Source organism: Pecten maximus, chromosome 15 (assembly GCF_902652985.1).
Source record: "Pecten maximus chromosome 15, xPecMax1.1, whole genome shotgun sequence".
NCBI classification, from domain to species: Eukaryota; Metazoa; Mollusca; class Bivalvia; order Pectinida; family Pectinidae; genus Pecten; species Pecten maximus.
The window spans coordinates 22,651,799-22,670,898 of NC_047029.1; the positions used below are offsets into that span (position 1 = coordinate 22,651,799).

At 37.2% G+C, this 19,100-nt stretch overlaps 1 protein-coding gene across 1 annotated transcript; it reads right to left on the reverse strand.

Moving 5' to 3' along the window:
* Positions 1-3,980: 3,980 nt before the first annotated feature.
* On the reverse strand, positions 3,981-17,764 carry LOC117343776 (E3 ubiquitin-protein ligase E3D-like). The gene is made up of 8 exons (XM_033906268.1): positions 17,572-17,764; positions 16,642-16,953; positions 15,143-15,423; positions 13,691-13,784; positions 12,090-12,207; positions 11,208-11,332; positions 6,214-6,373; positions 3,981-5,902 (listed from the first exon to the last, which is right to left on the reverse strand). The coding sequence occupies exons 1-8, from the start codon at positions 17,676-17,678 to the stop codon at positions 5,867-5,869; spliced, it is 1,233 nt and encodes a 410-aa protein (XP_033762159.1). The 5' UTR covers positions 17,679-17,764; the 3' UTR covers positions 3,981-5,866.
* Positions 17,765-19,100: the final 1,336 nt, after the last annotated feature.

Below are 19,100 nucleotides of genomic sequence, written 5' to 3' on the forward strand. Positions count from 1 at the left end.
AACACTAGCCCTCCACCTCTGGGTTGCGAGTTCGAAACCTACGTTGGGCAGTTGCGAGGTACTGACCGTAGGCCGGTGGTTTTTCTCCGGGTACTCCGGCTTTCCTCCACCTCCAAAACCTGGCACGTCCTTAAATGACCCTGGCTGTTAATAGGACGTTAAACAAAAACAAACCAAACCATTCGGGGTTAAAAGGGGTCCAGTGTAAATTTAACTGATGACAATCAAAATCTAATTGGTGTACAACTTAGTTATAATACTACAGTGTGAATATTAACTAAATCTGTTAACTTCCTATTTCAAGTGATCTGGTGGGACCTTTGACCTTCTTACCTTGCCATTCATGATAAGTGTGTGCCTTTTACACTAGAACTGTCATCAGGATGGCTGAGTAATACCCCCACTCCTTAATCCACCCCAATTCACACTCCACCCAAACACTTGTTGATTAAGGTCAGAACTGTCACGGGATGGCCGACTATGCTCCACAATCCAACTATATACACACTGGGCCAAAAACACTAGTTAATTAAGGCTAGAAATGTCATCAGAATGGCTGACACAAATTAAAACAAAACATTTGCAAAGATGTAGGAAGTACAATATTTCCTGTGGTCAGATGGGCTGATTCCTGTACACCCGCCTTTGAAGCACTATAAAATAAGACAAATACAGGTGAACTTGATCCATAGTGTCAGTCACTGAACTACTGTAATACAGTACATGATTGACATTTGACTTTTGGTCACATAACACCCCAAATTTTGTTGCTGTGTACCTTTCATCAATGGTTACAATACCTGCCATTTCCAAGATAATTAGACATTTCAGTACTGTAATGTATCCGTAATCTTTTACCTTAATCTTATGATTTCAGAAGTTTCTCAAAGTGTAGCTTACACCAATACCTACAGTAGTTACCTCCTAAGGTATCATATTATGCAATATACCTACCGTTTCTGATCTAATCGGCCATTTCAGAAGTGTGATGCAGCTGTGAACTTTGACCTGATGACCTGGGAGGTTCGTTTCCTGTACCTTGCGTAAATGCCTATATTTCTTAAATGCATGAGGATGTTTCACTTAGTGGCATCTAGGGCCAGAATTGTGCCTTCAGACATACGGACACATGCATGCAGACTTGTGGGGTGCAATCTTTCGTTTGTCAATTTGTGGGGTACACCTCGTAAGTTGATTCACATTTCATAATCTGTTTCTATGTCCATTCATTCCGTCGCTAAAAAAGCACATGCGCAGTGAGATTTAATACTGAGTTATGGGAAACAAAGGAAATTACTTATATAGATATATTGATGCAATGAATCGGTTAATGCACCTCACAACTACCAATTCTGGTAACCCTTCCACCCAACATTGTTGCAGGAGGTATCATAATAGGAAGATGTCAGTAAATAGGAGAAAGTTTAGAGTGGAAGAACAACAGGTCCATAAACACAATTAGCTTTTTAAAAGTAGGTCAAAGGTCACAGTCAAGGTTAGCAGACCCACAAATGTAATTCCCATGGAAAGGTCTTGTCACAAGGAACACACTTGTCGAATACCTAAGCTGTATCCTAAATGGTATTGACACAACAGTTTTATAAAACCTTAACCTAGCTGTCGAAGGCGGTGCTGATGCTAATGGCGAGGCAGGGGGTATAGCAATAGCTCTGCTGGAATTCGTCTGGCAACCTAATAAAATTTATAGTTTTCTGAAAATTCATTAGGACTCGAATTCTTCAGGCATTTGTATGTAACAGAGCACATGGTTGATTAAATTTAAATCACTGTCTCTGCGAGGGATCTAACCCATGACCTCTGGTTTATTAGTCTTATGCTCAACCGGTCAAACTAAAGAGAAGATCTCTCTAGCTTAGCAGTATATTGCAACTACTTTTTACCATAACATATAGAATGTTATGTCTTGTAGATACCAAGTAGGTTATTTCTACCTTATGACTTCCAAGCATAAAACAGTAACACCAGGTCTTCAGTCAGAATTACACATGTGTACAGTAACACCAGATCTTCAGTCAGAATTACACACATGTACAGTAACACCAGATCTTCAGTCAGAATTACACACATGTATACAGTAACACCAGATCTTCAGTCAGAATTACACATGTGTACAGTAACACCAGATCTTCAGTCAGAATTACACATGTATACAGTAACACCAGATCTTCAGTCAGAATTACACACATGTATACAGTAACACCAGATCTTCAGTCAGAATTACACACATGTGTAGAGTAACACCAGATCTTCAGTCAGAATTACACATGTACAGTAACACCAGATCTTCAGTCAGAATTACACACATGTATACAGTAACACCAGATCTTCAGTCAGAATTACACACATGTGTACAGTAACACCAGATCTTCAGTCAGAATTACACATGTATACAGTAACACCAGATCTTCAGTCAGAATTACACATGTACAGTAACACCAGATCTTCAGTCAGAATTACACACATGTACAGTAACACCAGATCTTCAGTCAGAATTACACACAATATTGTACAGTAACACCAGATCTTCAGTCAGAATTACACACGTGTATACAGTAACACCAGATCTTCGGTCAGAATTACACACATGTATACAGTAACAACAGATATTCAGTCAGAATTACACACATGTGAACAGTAACACCAGATCTTCAGTCAGAATTACACACATGTATACAGTAACACCAGATCTTCAGTCAGAATTACACATGTACAGTAACACCAGATCTTCAGTCAAAATTACACATGTGTACAGTAACACCAGATCTTCAGTCAGAATTACACACATGTACAGTAACACCAGATCTTCAGTCAGAATTACACACATGTATACAGTAACACCAGATCTGCAGTCAGAATTACACACATGTGTAGAGTAACACCAGATCTTCAGTCAGAATTACACATGTGTACAGTAACACCAGATCTTCAGTCAGAATTACACATGTGTACAGTAACACCAGATCTTCAGTCAGAATTACACACATGTATAGTAACACCAGATCTTCAGTCAGAATTACACATGTGTACAGTAACACCAGATCTTCAGTCAGAATTACACACATGTATAGTAACACCAGATCTTCAGTCAGAATTACACATGTGTACAGTAACACCAGATCTTCAGTCAGAATAACACATGTGTACAGTAACACCAGATCTTCAGTCAGAATTACACACATGTATACAGTAACACCAGATCTTCAGTCAGAATTACACATGTATACAGTAACACCAGATCTTCAGTCAGAATTACACACATGAACAGTAACACCAGATCTTCAGTCAGAATTACACATGTATACAGTAATACCAGATCTTCAGTCAGAATTACACACATGTACAGTAACACCAGATCTTCAGTCAGAATTACACACGTGTATACAGTAACACCAGATCTTCAGTCAGAATTACACACATGTATACAGTAACACCAGATCTTCAGTCAGAATTACACACGTGTATACAGTAACACCAGATCTTCAGTCAGAATAACATACGTGTATACAGTAATACCAGATCTTCAGTCAGAATTACACACATGTATACAGTAACACCAGATCTTCAGTCAGAATTACACACATGTGTACAGTAACACCAGATCTTCAGTCAGAATTACACACATGTGTAGAGTAACACCAGATCTTCAGTCAGAATTACACATGTATACAGTAACACCAGATCTTCAGTCAGAATTACACACGTGTACAGTAACACCAGATCTTCAGTCAGAATTACACACGTGTATACAGTAACACCACATCTTCAGTCAGAATTACACATGTACAGTAACACCAGATCTTCAGTCAGAATTACACACATGTACAGTAACACCAGATCTTCAGTCAGAATAACACACGTGTATACAGTAACACCAGATCTTCAGTCAGAATTACACATGTATACAGTAACACCAGATCTTCAGTCAGATTTACACCCATGTACAGTAACAAACAAGACAATTTGTGTCAAATCTTTTTATTAAGATTATTGCATAGAAGTGTTATACTTGGCTAAATAAAACAACAAAAAGCAGTTGAGACTGTTCTTCATAACTTTAACATAACGGTATAATGCCCACGATTCATTAATGACAGGAAACAGTAACAACACTCGACAGAAACAAAGATAAAAGTGACAGCATCAGCGATTACAATTATGCATAAACAAACAAACAAACAATTGTATTTTCAGTTTCATCAAACGAAAGGAGGTAGGTAAAAATTTTGTTCCTTTTTAAAACTACACGTGTGAAATGAAACTGATATGGCTAATAACCCTTTACGTCACAACCTTGGTCACGCTTTCGATATATTTCTATACAAGAGCTTTCCTGTAACATTACATACACATATTCATGTCCTGCCCTAAATGGATCGTAATGTAACTGTGGTCATTGATATTTCAATGCCTCCATTAGGAATCAAACCACAGACTCCTGGATTTACAGTCCAATGTTCTAACGGGATCAAACCGCGGACCTCTAGCCGACTTTCTAACCCATGTTCTCCAGGAATCGAGCCTAGAACCTTGGGTTCTTTAATCCAACAATCTACCTATTGCTATAAACAGATGATCTCACTATCCAAGTTGTTAGGATCAGCTCGTAGTTAGCCAGGGTGACACAATGTCCACAGAATACCTTAATTAATTATTATCAAATTAATTTCTAACAAGTTAAATTATAATAAAATATATATAGATTTGAGAGCCTCAGAGTATTAAAATTCTTAACAGTTTGCAAATACATACATTTACTATCATCCCACAGTACTTTTTCAAGCAACTGACAAATCGAATAAACTTCAAATTTTGTTACCAGGTTAATACCATAAGCTGATCCAACTGTAAAAGAGTTATCCCCCCTTATTTTCTGACAACTGGAGTTATTCCCTTTATTATATCTCTTGAATCATCATCAAGTAATTTCAATCTTACAGATATTATCCTGAAAAAAATTAACTTTGAAAATAATTTATTACATTTTGATTTGGTGGTTGTTGAATAATTGTTTAACATTTCAATTCCAAACCGTATAATACGTAAATTGTCATAAACTCACCGAACAACTCTTATCTTAACATATTTCAACCCTAATTGATAGAATCATACCTCTCACAGGAGAGGGAAAATGCAAAACCAGACTTGGACTCGAACCCAGGTCCTCTGAATTGTATAATTTTTCCAGCTGGGGGAATAAAATATTGGTAATATAAAAAAAATATGGAAGCTCTGATTTATCATTTTGTCATTATGTTGAAAATAAGAAACACACTCAAATTATTATTAGAGTACAAAAATGTGTACTAACAGTACATATTAATAGAATATGCAATATACAATTAATAAAACAAACAGGTAATTTAGTGAATGACGGTTACATGTTCTTTATAAAAACTAGAGTCCATATCAGCAGAAAAAACATAGTGATGCATAAGAGGTAAAAAATCATATTTCTTAGGCCTAACTTGGTAGATATGATAATAAGAACAACTATCATTAAAAATTATTTGACACAACTTATCAATCTGAGTTTTTTAAACTCAATATAAAATTATTAAATTATGGTTTTTGATTTTTTTTCCAACCATCACTGTAATGGTGAGGAAATTTGGACAAAAAAATGATTTTTTTGTAATGTCATAATACATTTTACCATGGAATTACACAGTAAAAAAGGCAGTGCAAAACAATAATGTGCTGATATACATTGTGTGATTGGTTTGCAGAGTAACTCATTGTTTTTCAATCACCATTGGAGTTCATTCTCCTTGTCATTAGCCGTGCTATTTACAGAGTTATCTCCCTTTATCAACAACAGGGTTATTCCCCTTGGTCACCAACAGCTTTACCCTCCTTTGTCTGCATACCTCAAGAAACCAACCTGAAAAATAAACAAGGGAATTCTCAAGATTGTTAACAGATGGACCTTGGACATACGGCAATATGAATAGCCTACCATCACTAGATGGTGGGCTAAAAATGTAGATCAATTGGTGAAAATTTTGCATTAAAACAAGGGGTTATGAATTCCTATTATTCATTGCATTCTGTGAACTTCAATGTGAGTTCTCACATAAATTCTCCCATACAACTAGGCCAATTTGAATTTTTGAAGAAAGAGTAATCTACTCACAGGTAACTGAATACCTATCAGGACAACTATTGGGTGTGAAAATAGAGGGCGCTACTTACAAAGAACTTGTTGAGGAACCTCTGTGATCGAGGTACACATTTTGAACTTTGAACCAGTAATGACACTAGCTGGACACACATTGGGTACGGCAGCTGGATGCTGTGGACAGCTTGGTCAGTTTTCCAGGATGAAAATGTATGGTCAGGGCTTGGTGGGCAACTGTCAAAAACAAAGTTACAAATTTAGGTACAAAAATTACTTATCATTGCGACACTAACTAATTTTTTTTTATTGGAGATTATTTACACAGAAGATCTTATTGATATCTGGACTCAGCATATTGAGAGATCAGATGCTCTATATGGCAGACATATTTAACCTTGGTAATACTAGCAGAAGCATATTGCTTTGGCTTGAGAGAATGGTCTTTCCAGGCAGGGTTTTGAGTGTAACTTTGGTAAATACTAGCCGCAATATAAATGGCCAGGCTACAGTGAACTTCTCTTTAGCTTGACTGGATGAGCATATGACCAGTAAGCCAGAAGTCCCAGTTACGATCCCTACCAGAGGCAGTAAAGTAAATATAATTTATCATGACCTCTGTTACAAATAGGAAACTATACTGAAGGCACCAGATCAAATACACTTTTACAAGTTGTTCACATAAACAAGAGATCCCAGAGGGATCTTGGCGCCCACCATTGAATGATCTTCATAGGTTCCATGTCAGATTGATCTTTTCTCTACTTTTCCCTTCATTTTACTAATCTGTGCAAATTGAGACATCCCTCCAGTACTTTTCAAACAAGGGAATCCTAGCTATATAAGAAATTTGAGATTTAACGATAATGGCTGTTTGTTTGCCAGGTTGTTTTCAGGACAGACTGGTCCAAAAATGCAATACAAGGGACCAAGGGGAACCTCCATATGAAATTTGAGAAAGATCCCTTCAGTACTTTCTCAGAAATAGCGATAACAAACTTCAATCGTCAAAATCCAAGATGGCTGCCTGTCGGCCATGTTATTTTCCGATTGGTCTCAAAATGCAATATGCATAACTAGGCACCAAGGGAAACTTACATATGAAATTCGAGAAAGATCCCCTAAATACTTTCTCAGAAATAGTGATAACAAACTTCAATTGTCAAAATCCAAGATGGCAGCCTGTCGGCCATGTTGTTTTCGGATTGGTCTCAAAACGCAATATGCATAACTAGGCACCATAGTCATATGAAATTTGAGAAAGATCCCTTAAATACTTTCTCAGAAATAGTGATAAAAAACTTCAACTGTCAAAATCCAAGATGGCTGCCTGTCGGCCATGTTGTTTTCAGATTGGTCTCAAAACGCAATATGCATAACTAGGCACCAAGGGAAACCTACATATGAAATTTCAGAAAGATCCATTCAGTACATTCTCAGAAATAGTGATAACAAACTTCAATTGTCAAAATCCAAGATGGCTGCCTGTCGGCCATGTTGTTTTCCGATTGGTCTCAAATCGCAATATGCATAACTAGGCACCAAGGGGAACCTACATATGAAATTTGAGAAAGATCCCTTAAGTACTTTCTCAGAAATAGCGATAACAAACTTCAATTGTCAAAATCCAAGATGGCTGCCTGTCGGCCATGTTGTTTTCGGATTGGTCTCAAAACGCAATATGCATAACTAGGCACCAAGGGGAACCTTCATATGAAATTTGAGAAAGATCCCTTCAGCACTTTCTCAGAAATAGCGATAACAAACTTCAATTGTCAAAATCCAAGATGGCTGCCTGTCGGCCATGTTGTTTTCCGATTGGTCTCAAATTGCAATATGCATAACTAAGCACCAAGGGGAACCTACATATGAAATTTGAGAAAGATCCATTCAGTACTTTGAGAAATAGAGATAACAAACTTCAATTGTCAAAATCCAAGATGGCGGTCTGTCGGCCATATTGTTTTCCAATTGATCTCAAAATGCAATAAGCATAACTAGGCACCAAGGGGAACCTCCATATGAAATTTGAGAAAGATCCCTTCAGTACTTTCTCAGAAATAGCGATAACAAACTTCAATTGTCAAAATCCAAGATGGCTGCCTGTCGGCCATGTTATTTTCCGATTGGTCTCAAAATGCAATATGCATAACTAGGCACCAAGGGGAACCTTCATATGAAATTTGAGAAAGATCCCTTAAATACTTTCTCAGAAATAGTGATAACAAACTTCAAATGTCAAAATCCAAGATGGCTGCCTGTCGGCCATGTTGTTTTCAGATTGGTCTCAAAATGCAATATGCATAACTAGGCACCAAGGGAAACCTACATATGAAATTTCAGAAAGATCCATTCAGTACATTCTCAGAAATAGTGATAACAAACTTCAATTGTCAAAATCCAAGATGGCTGCCTGTCGGCCATGTTGTTTTCCGATTGGTCTCAAATCGCAATATGCATAACTAGGCACCAAAGGGAACCTACATATGAAATTTGAGAAAGATCCCTTAAGTACTTTCTCAGAAATAGCGATAACAAACTTCAATTGTCAAAATCCAAGATGGCTGCCTGTCGGCCATGTTGTTTTCGGATTGGTCTCAAAACGCAATATGCATAACTAGGCACCAAGGGGAACCTTCATAAGAAATTTGAGAAAGATCCCTTCAGCACTTTCTCAGAAATAGCGATAACAAACTTCAATTGTCAAAATCCAAGATGGCTGCCTGTCGGCCATGTTGTTTTGGGATTGGTCTCAAAACGCAATATGCATAACTAGGCACCAAGGGGAACCTTCATATGAAATTTGAGAAAGATCCCTTCAGTACTTTCTCAGAAATAGTGATAACAAACTTCAATTGTCAAAATCCAAGATGGCTGCCTGTCGGCCATGTTGTTTTCCGATTGGTCTCAAAACTCAATATGCATAACTAGGCACCAAGGGGAACCTTCATATGAAATTTGAGAAAGATCCCTTCAGTACTTTCTCAGAAATAGTGATAACAAACTTCAATTGTCAAAATCCAAGATGGCTGCCTGTCGGCCATGTTGTTTTCCGATTGGTCTCAAAACTCAATATGCATAACTAGGCACCAAGGGGAACCTTCATATGAAATTTGAGAAAGATCCCTTCAGTACTTTCTCAGAAATAGCGATAACAAACTTCAATTGTCAAAATCCAAGATGGCTGCCTGTCGGCCATGTTGTTTTCCGATTGGTCTCAAAACGCAATATGCATAACTAGGCACCAAGGGGAACCTTCATATGAAATTTGGGAAAGATCCCTTCAGTACTTTCTCAGAAATAGCGATAACAAACTTAAATTGTCAAAATCCAAGATGGCTGCCTGTCGGCCATGTTGTTTTCCGATTGGTCTCAAAACGCAATATGCATAACTAGGCACCAAGGGGAACCTACATATGAAATTTGAGAAAGATCCCTTCTGTACTTTCTGAGAAATAGCGATAACAAGAATTGTTTACGGACGGAGGGACGGACGGACGGAGGGACGGAGGGACGGACGGACGGAGGGACGGACGGACGACGGACCACGGACGCAGGGCGATTTGAATAGCCCACCATCTGATGATGGTGGGCTAAAAAAATGAATCCACCCTTACCCTCCAATATTGTACCAGGGGTCGTCATTAACGCTTGTCCGATTGTCCGGTACCAGACGAAATTGATGTCGGACAAGTGAAATCATTAAAGTACTTGTCCGACGGGACAAGTAACAAATCTGTCATTGTGTTTTATTTATGTTATATTCTGAAGTCAAAACTGATTCAATACTCACTGTAAAATGAGTAAAAACTCCTTTAAATTGTGTTAACCATCGAACGGAAGTGAGTTGATCATGCTTATTAAAGCTTCATTCGGAACTACATAGAAATGATGGTAGACTTCCGAGGGCTCTCGAAAACATGTAATCGGTATCACTAGTATGTTTGAAACGCATGCGAATGCTGTACATGTGAGAGCATTGATACTACGACAGATACCGTCTGCTGGAATCGTAATAAAAATGAATCAGTTTTGATATAATTAAGGAGGCTACAGATCAAGCAGACTGCCGTGCCCTAGAAAACGGTGACATGTTTTAATGTTTTCACAGTAGTAAGTTTGTTTATATAGTTTAGTCGAACAGTTCTCCATGAAAGTTAATTATTTTAGAGTACTTCATTCATCTGCTTTACAGTACCCTACAAGGGTATTGACCTTACCCTCCAATATTGTACCCTACAAGGGTATTGACCTTACCCTCCAATATTGCACTCTACAAGGGTATTGACCTTACCCTCCAATATTGTACTCTATAAGGGTATTGACCATACCCTCCAATATGTACCCTACAAGGGTATTGACCTTACCCTCCAATATTGTACTCTATAAGGGTATTGACCTTACCCTCCAATATTGTACTCTATAAGGGTATTGACCTTACCCTCCAATATTGCACTCTACAAGGGTATTGACCTTACCCTCCAATATTGTACTCTATAAGGGTATTGACCTTACCCTCCAATATTGCACTCTACAAGGGTATTTGACCTTACCCTCCAATATTGTACTCTATAAGGGTATTGTCCTTACCCTCCAATATTGTACTCTATAAGGGTTTTGACCTTACCCTCCAATATTGTACTCTATAAGGGTATTGACCTTACCCTCCAATATTGTACCCTATAAGGGTATTGACCTTACCCTCCAATATTGTACTCTATAAGGGTACTGACCTTACCCTCCAATATTGTAATCTATAAGGGTATTGACCTTACCCTCCAATATTGTACTCTATAAGGGTATTGACCTTACCCTCTAATATTGTACTCTATAAGGGTATTGACCTTACCCTCCAATATTGCACTCTATGAGGGTATTGACCTTACCCTCCAATATTGTACTCTATAAGGGTATTGACCTTACCCACTAATATTGTACTCTATAAGGGTATTGACTTTACCCACTAATATTGTACTCTATAAGGGTATTGACTTTACCCACTAATATTGTAATCTACAAAGGTTATGACTTTACCCTCAAATATTGTACTATACAAGGGAATTGACCTTACCCTCCCGGCTGAATCTGACACTTGTATAACATTTTCAGCACTTTTGTCGGTCGGAGCTGAATACGAGACTCGTCTAATGAACAGCGGTCTATGTATACCATCAGACATGGGTCGATTAGCCAAACCTGTAATAAAGAAGTTTTTATTTACGTCAATGACACAATTACCTATATCAATATGTATTCACAGGTGTAAAATGATCATAATTATTATGAGAAGAATATTGCATCATTTTAACACACTATTAACCTTTGTGAAGCTTTACACGATGCCTCAGAGAACACAGTTTTTCATTCAGTATTTAGTTTTTCGGTAAGCTCTTCTAATATAAACATACATAGAAAACATTTATAATTTGATGAAATAGAATATCCTTATTAATGCCAGAAATGCATTACATACATGTATAGCTATTGAACCTTTGTCAAATTATATCTTTTGTTTGTTTTATAAATGACTGCTCAATGATTAAATATACATTGTACACTATCAGATGCATACAAAAACATATTCTCTTTAATCAAATTAGACCCTGGTTTCCTCAGCATTCCTTACCTAATGAAGTTTCTATAGAGGTGTCAAAAAGAAAAATGATTAGATTTCAGGAAAAATCTTAGTTAAGAAACTTTCCATATGTTCTGTAATGCTTTCCTCAAGGAAGTTTTAAGTTAAGGTATTTCAATACTCATGAAACTGGGACTAGTTACCTTATTTTTGACATTTCAGAAAACTGACTACTACGAAAATGTTTTCAGACCAAAACTGAAAACTGACTGGACATTTACAGAATTTTTTCAGACCAAAACTGACTGGGCATTTTTACAATTTTTTCAGACCAAAACTGACTGGACATTTTTAGAATTTTTTTTGACTGAAACTGACCAGACATGTTACAGTGTGTTCTCCCTTGTTCGCCTCAATGACCAGGCGGAAACTTGTGTACAGATGACTCTGCTCTACGATCAAGTTAGCAAAGTAGTCCTCTGTCATCACTTCAAACCTGTAATAGACAAACACAGACAAAGTTCAGGCGTTCAGTAGTAGTAGAATTACCTATGTTGAACTCTGCACTAAAGTTTCATTAAACTCCTTTCACTAGCTCTGTCAAGCTTAAACAGGTAATGGTGATCACTGCTGCTATTTGTCAAAATAGCACTGCAGTATCAAGTGATGGACAGACAGATGTTCTGTCCAAAAAAATTAGCTCCTAAAGTTAATTCTGTTTAGGAGTTTACAGAATAAACCTTTTGAACTTAAATGTGTTATACTACATTTCATTCACCACATAAATATTAGATGTTAGTCCAGACTGACGGAAAACCTTGGACGATAGCTAAGGAAATTTGTAAAGCTCACCATCTTGTTAGGGTAAAATGAAATAAGTATCAAATCTGACACTACCTCAAACATGTTCACTACGTCTTATATCGTCCAGAAGTTACTGGTAAGTAATAATACATCAATAAGTTACTCAAGCGATATAGATCACATCGCAATTCAACAATGGCCAATACACAACAAAAGACAGTAAGAATTGTCTTGTCACAATGTCACTCAGGAAATCACTGCTAAATATCAGAACAAATGATGATAGTTGTAAGAGTGTTGAGTAACAGAACTATCTGATAATTACCAGGTAATGAGTAAGTGTATGAAATTTCAGTAATTTGGTTCAGCCAGGTCGAAAATCTATTAATAGTAACAGTGACCTCATTTTTATCCAATGTAGTTAAAATGGGAACTTGTACAAGAGATGATGTTTGTGAGTTAGTGTATGAAGTTTCAGAACAATTGGATCATTAAAGGAGTCAGTAGAGCAAGGACATTGTTTGGCTATGTACATATATACCCATCTTCGCTAGCCAAGGCTTCTGATTACGTTACACTACACGAACCCTTGGCGGATATAGGCGTCAGTTCTGGCCCTCTAGCGGAGATTCAAAATTACCACTCTTTACGCATGAAATTTTCGACCAATCAAAACGAGCGTTACCGATTTACTTCATCTGTGATGTTAACAAACACACATGGAGGCTTGTGTCATTTCGATGAGATATGTGATCAATGACTTAAATAGATTTATCAAACACTGCGAATGTTCCCCTAAAGATTGTATGTCTCTGTATATAGGTAAAATGCCATGACATAGTCGACATTGTAGCTCTGTACTGGGTGCCGCAATTTTGTTTACTGCGAAACCAAGCCCGAACGTAAAACGCGATTTGATTGGGTGCCCTGGGATTCCAGGGCGCAACGGTTTGAACACAACTATATCCGCCAAGGGTTCGTGTAGTGTAACGTAATCAGAAGCCTTGGCTAGCGAAGATGATATATACCAGCCTATCCCTATAGCTATATACCATCACCAACTTGTTACGAGGGGATGATTAGACTTTTGTAGCTTCCCTAACTTTATTGTGGGGAATTAATACATTCAATAGTTTACTGATCGACTGATGTAATCTATACAATTGGATACTTACTTGGGACCTCTGTCAATAGTTTCTTCCAGTCTGTGAAACAGTACACTGTGTCTGAAAATCTTATATACGGGATATGTCCGACACAGCCCAACCTCTATAACAAAAACAGTTCAATATAACTGGTACCCCATAAACATAACAAAGAAACACATAGCAAAAAAAAAAGGAAATATCTTACAAAGTCTTGATTAACATAATTTTGACTACCTTATGAACAGTTGTCAGGGCTCAAAGTGGCACCTATTTTAGTGGCCATGGCACCTTAAATTCACCATTGGCGACCAGTTATTGACCTATAAGGCACGTGCACCTGCATGGCCACTAAAAAAACTTGAAAATTTGTGATTTGGTTGATCTTTCAAAGTTTGAAGTCAATGCTAAAATGACATTCTCAATTGAAAAAGTTACGAAGAGATGTTATACTTAAAAGGTCACCTGGTAAAAATATCCACTTTGAGCTCTGGTTGTTGTTTTTCTGACTTATTTGAAATTAACCAAAGTTTGAACGGCTTTGAGATGACCAGTCGAACTATTACACTCAGGTTGAGATATATAATTTCCTTCAACTCAACAAAAGCTATGTAAGATTGCAGGGTTTTTGCCAGCTATTTTGGGAAAGGGTCCCTGAACAAAAATTGGGAAAATATCATCGGCATTTTCCACAAATTGGGAAAATACCATCGGTGTTTCATCAAATTTGGGAATATATTATAAAATTGGAAAAATATATGAATTATACAAGCTTAGCTGTTTCTTTTCATAATATTTGTACAAATGAATACAAGTCAACATCTCTTTTCAGGATATTTGTTTTAATCAATCAGAGAATGTTAAATTTTCTGTCTTTAGTGTTCTTAAACTCATTAACAAGCTTGTCAAGAGTGAAATCAGTCAGGTTGGAGATCGTTTGAAGCAGCTGCCTGACTTTCAGATCAGGAATTACCAGTATTTCGTTTGAAAAAGCTCGTAACTTTCATTAAATCTTTCGAATCTTTGAGCAAAATCTTCTTTGCGTAATATTTGGAATTGTGTGACATCGTCCCGAGTCCAGTACTTGATTTGACCTCGGTAAATAGAACGAGTCAATGTACGTAAACGCTTTGCATTAAACTCCCCTTTAAATGGGCGATTCAAACGCAGATATGATATGACTTCAATAAGACTACCCAAGCGCATGCGCGAATCGCAAAACCAACAACAACATGATGACTCATGGTAACATTTTAACGTTGACAAAATAATGAATGGAAGCTCGTATCAATCCAAATTTTTAGGTTGTCTTATGTTAACAGCGATTGGGAAAATACAGACCGGAATTAGGAAAATATAGACCGAAATTGGGAAAATATGTGCCAATTTTCAATTGGGAATGGGTCCGTGTACCGGACCCAAAATATGCCTGGCAAAAACCCTGGATTGTAAACATCTTAATTCCTTTTTACAAATACAAACCTCCATGTCCTGATCCTTCATGGATTTTACCACCCAGCTGGTTACCACAGCGCTGACAGTGAAGGGCGTCTCCGGTGGTTCGTGTATGACCGGGCTTCAGGTGACGCCCCTGCACCAATAAGTAGGTGTCGCCAACCAGACACTGTTTCTCCTTGGGCAGTAAGAGTTTGCCTTGATGGGGTGTCACATTATTCTCCTCGCCTTCGTGATTGTGACAGAACCACATGTCGCTGTAGTCAGCCCAGTTCTCTGATGGCAGAGCCAACACTCTCATGAAGATACTGTAAACAACACATAAATAGGGATAAATATGTATAGTGTAGCAAATAGATATAATTTTTTTATTAGATGCAATATGTAAGTTGTATGCCTAACTGAAATCCCCCTAGGGATCGAACCTGGAACCTTTGGCCTACTACTCTTACCGAAAGCTCAACTGATCAAACAAAAGAAAAGTTTTCTCTTGCCAAGCAGTATATTTCGGCTAGTTTTTACAAGGGTTACATTTAAAAAACAAAATAAGATATGACCACAAGAATGTATTCATTTTCTTCAATTTGAACATACAGCTAGCTATCTGCCAATTAGTGGTGTAACGATTCACAGATGCATCCATGTATTGGTGCATCGTTGATTTGTATCGTGATACTTGAAAATGTGTAGTTATCTCCCTTGACCAACGTTACAGTAGCTCACGTTTTGTAGCAAACAACATGGCTGACAAGGCCGTTCTAGTGACTTATAAAGCTGCCTGTTGGAGTTCTTTCAAATCCAAATTATCTTAATTCAAGAACCCTTTCCGGAAATACCACAAACAAAACATGACTACTGTACGATGGAATACCAGATATCTGATAGTTCATCAGCTTCTCATATATCGTGATACATATTGTATCGTGACCCATGTATTGCGATATGAATCGTATCGCTACCCACCTTGCGATACACAGCTCTACTGCCAATTATCTAATTCACCAACTAGCTACTGTAAGGCTGTTCCAATTATAACAAATAATTGATTATCAATTTACAACTAATGTCTCATCTAGAGATGGGAATCGGATGAGATTTTTGTAATCAAATAAACAGAACAACAGGATGACCTCTTCCGATCAATTATCATTTGTAATCAGATTTTGTTACCTGATGGTAAATTTTGTGAAAACTGTTAGGTTACACAAAAAAGCTTTATACGATATATAACATGTAAAACAAATGTCTAGGAACGATTCTGGAATACAGGAAAATTTATGATAAGATTTCTTTGATTGATTATGACATCTTATATATATATAATTATAATCAATGACTCTAGAATTATTTCTAATTGATAAATTTTCAACAATTATCGAGGATCTGCCCACCAATAGTCTCATCACTACTAAATTTGGCTTTGACCTGTAACCTTATGACCTTAGAAATGCTGGCATGACAGTGCATCACTAAATTTTACTAGACTGACCAGCAGTTACAAGTTTACCGTATAAATAATGACTGACCAGTGGTCTGCAAAAATCTTCTGGCCACACTTTGCACAGTAGCACTTGTCTTGATACAGCTGGATTTTCTCTACAAAGTCCGACTGTTTTGAGTGATTTGTGTCCATGTGGTACATTTCCTGATTCACCTCACTGTCCACATATATTGTAAACTGAAGTTCGCCATTTGGGAAGTATTTCAGACCCCTGCATGTCAGGGGAGACAACTTAGCCTCAACAAAGTCACAACACAGCACTTTTCCTTTTTCTCGTATAGTTATCAAATTCTCCTCCACAATTATCGTCACATTATTCTCAAATTTATTGGTGAGTCTGCAATGAAAATATCAACATCATCAATATAATGGATTTTTTTAAACAACAAAAAGGTTTATCAGAAAGTTTGTTCAATGTTCATTACAATAAAACTAGAACTTTTCAAAAAAGAATGTTTCAGAGATTATCAATTTCTAAATGTATAGTCACATAAATGATAAATAAAAATACAGTAACCGATTACAATAATATCCATGAGTGTTTTGATCCTGATTATAATTATCACATTTAAAACCAGAATGAGGCAGGTGCATTAATTTAACTCGTCATTTTGATTATTCTAAGCATGTTATTTACTTAGCTGCCACCGTATATATATGAATAGGCCTAGCCTACTCTTAAAATAAATAAATAAATTTTATAAAGTTGGAAATACTGATAAAATGTAACAACTGTATGAAGTTATAAAATAGTACTTGCGTTCAAAACATATCTCAAGGATCGCTTTTTAAATCCCATTAACACGGGTTGATCAACATCCCCTGTATTTTCAGCCGGCCTACGGTACACACCCACGATGCGCCCGCCTAACCTTTAGATGGGGTGTTTCCAATATGTCCTCGTCAATCTGAAACAATTTGCTGTGTGCCTTTCGTGTTCCGTAGTGAAACTTACCTGTCGCTTATTATCGAGGTATTTAACAATGACAATGCTCTTTTAAACTCGCAGTAAATAAGTATCTCGCCGCCCTGCTGCCTTGTTAACTCATCGGTCAGCGCCATTTTTTCTGGATTTCCCTTTTGCCTCGTTTTCGAAAAGGGTTATTCCCGTTCTCGTGTGGGATCCCCGGAGTTCCCGCGTGATTGGAAGTAGGTAACTAACTTTCAATTAATTACATTTAGGCGTTGACAATTTGTTATCTCTACTGCTGGATTCGCCTCTATATCAGTATATCAAAGTGAACTTAGTTAGTCAGAATTATTTAAATGTATAATTTTATGTTGTACTAAAAAAGTCAAAATATATGGAGAAGTGTACGTAAGTTGCAAAAAAAAAAATGTGTTATCAATCGGTCATCAATGAGTTTCATGTACACGAGTTTTTTTTCCAAATATATATAAAACATTCGACACGTCTAAGTTCACTCGTTCTTAAATTGATTGCCAAAGCGATGTTTTTTTTGTGTTTTTTTTTTTTTTTTTCGTTGTTTTTTTTCTGTTCAAGTAAACTAAATTTCATCAACTTTAATTTTTTCCGCTTGTTAATCTTCTGTCGTTATATGGCAAAAGATCAAAATTATTGTAATTATTGTACACCTTTTGTACTTCTTTTTCTCTCTCTCGTATCTTTAGAAATAGATAGACTGATAACGCCAGTCAAACTTGTATACCGAAAACCTACTTGTTGTCTAAGATTTCAAAACAAATCCCTATGCTAAGTTTAATTACTGAAAAACAAATATGTTGGCCATAAACTGATATTAATAAAACTGATGATAGAAACAACTGAGCTGGGTTGATAAATTGGTATTGCTTTGTAAAGATAATTTAAATATTTGTCGGAACTAGACTGACGATCAGATACCCGACTTCGGTATGGATGTAGTTATACTTGATGACGGGAGTACTGGCCGCGACGATTACATACATCACATGACACTACTTGGCGCCAGTGTATATACATGTATTGTATTTAGAGAACAGAGAGAAAATACAGAGAAGGTAAAAGTCCACGGAGAAGCACTGCAGCTTAAGAATAAACAGAATCAGCGATGCTTTTTATTGTTTTCCTCACTTCGTTTCGGCCGGAGTTTCCACAACACAACACTTGGACATTCCCTAGTGTGTATAGCACATTTTGAGGGTTTTGTTTGGAAGGGGGTGGGGGAGGGGAGAGGGGAGGGAGGGGGGGGGGGGGGGGGGGGGCTACATTAAAAGTCCGTATACATTTGTATGTGAACACTGGGGTGTCATTTTTACCGAATTTTAATCTATCCCAAACCCACCCCCACCCCCTTTCCGGTGTTCATATACGGAATTTTAATCTAGCCCCCCAAAAATGTCTCAAAATGTGCTATACACACTAGGGGAGGTCAAAATACATGTCGACTGTAACTAATTCTTAAGTCCCTGCATGTGATGAAATACGGACCTGCATGGTGATTTTTGTTGTTGTTTTCAGACGGGTTTTGGCAAAGACTTCCA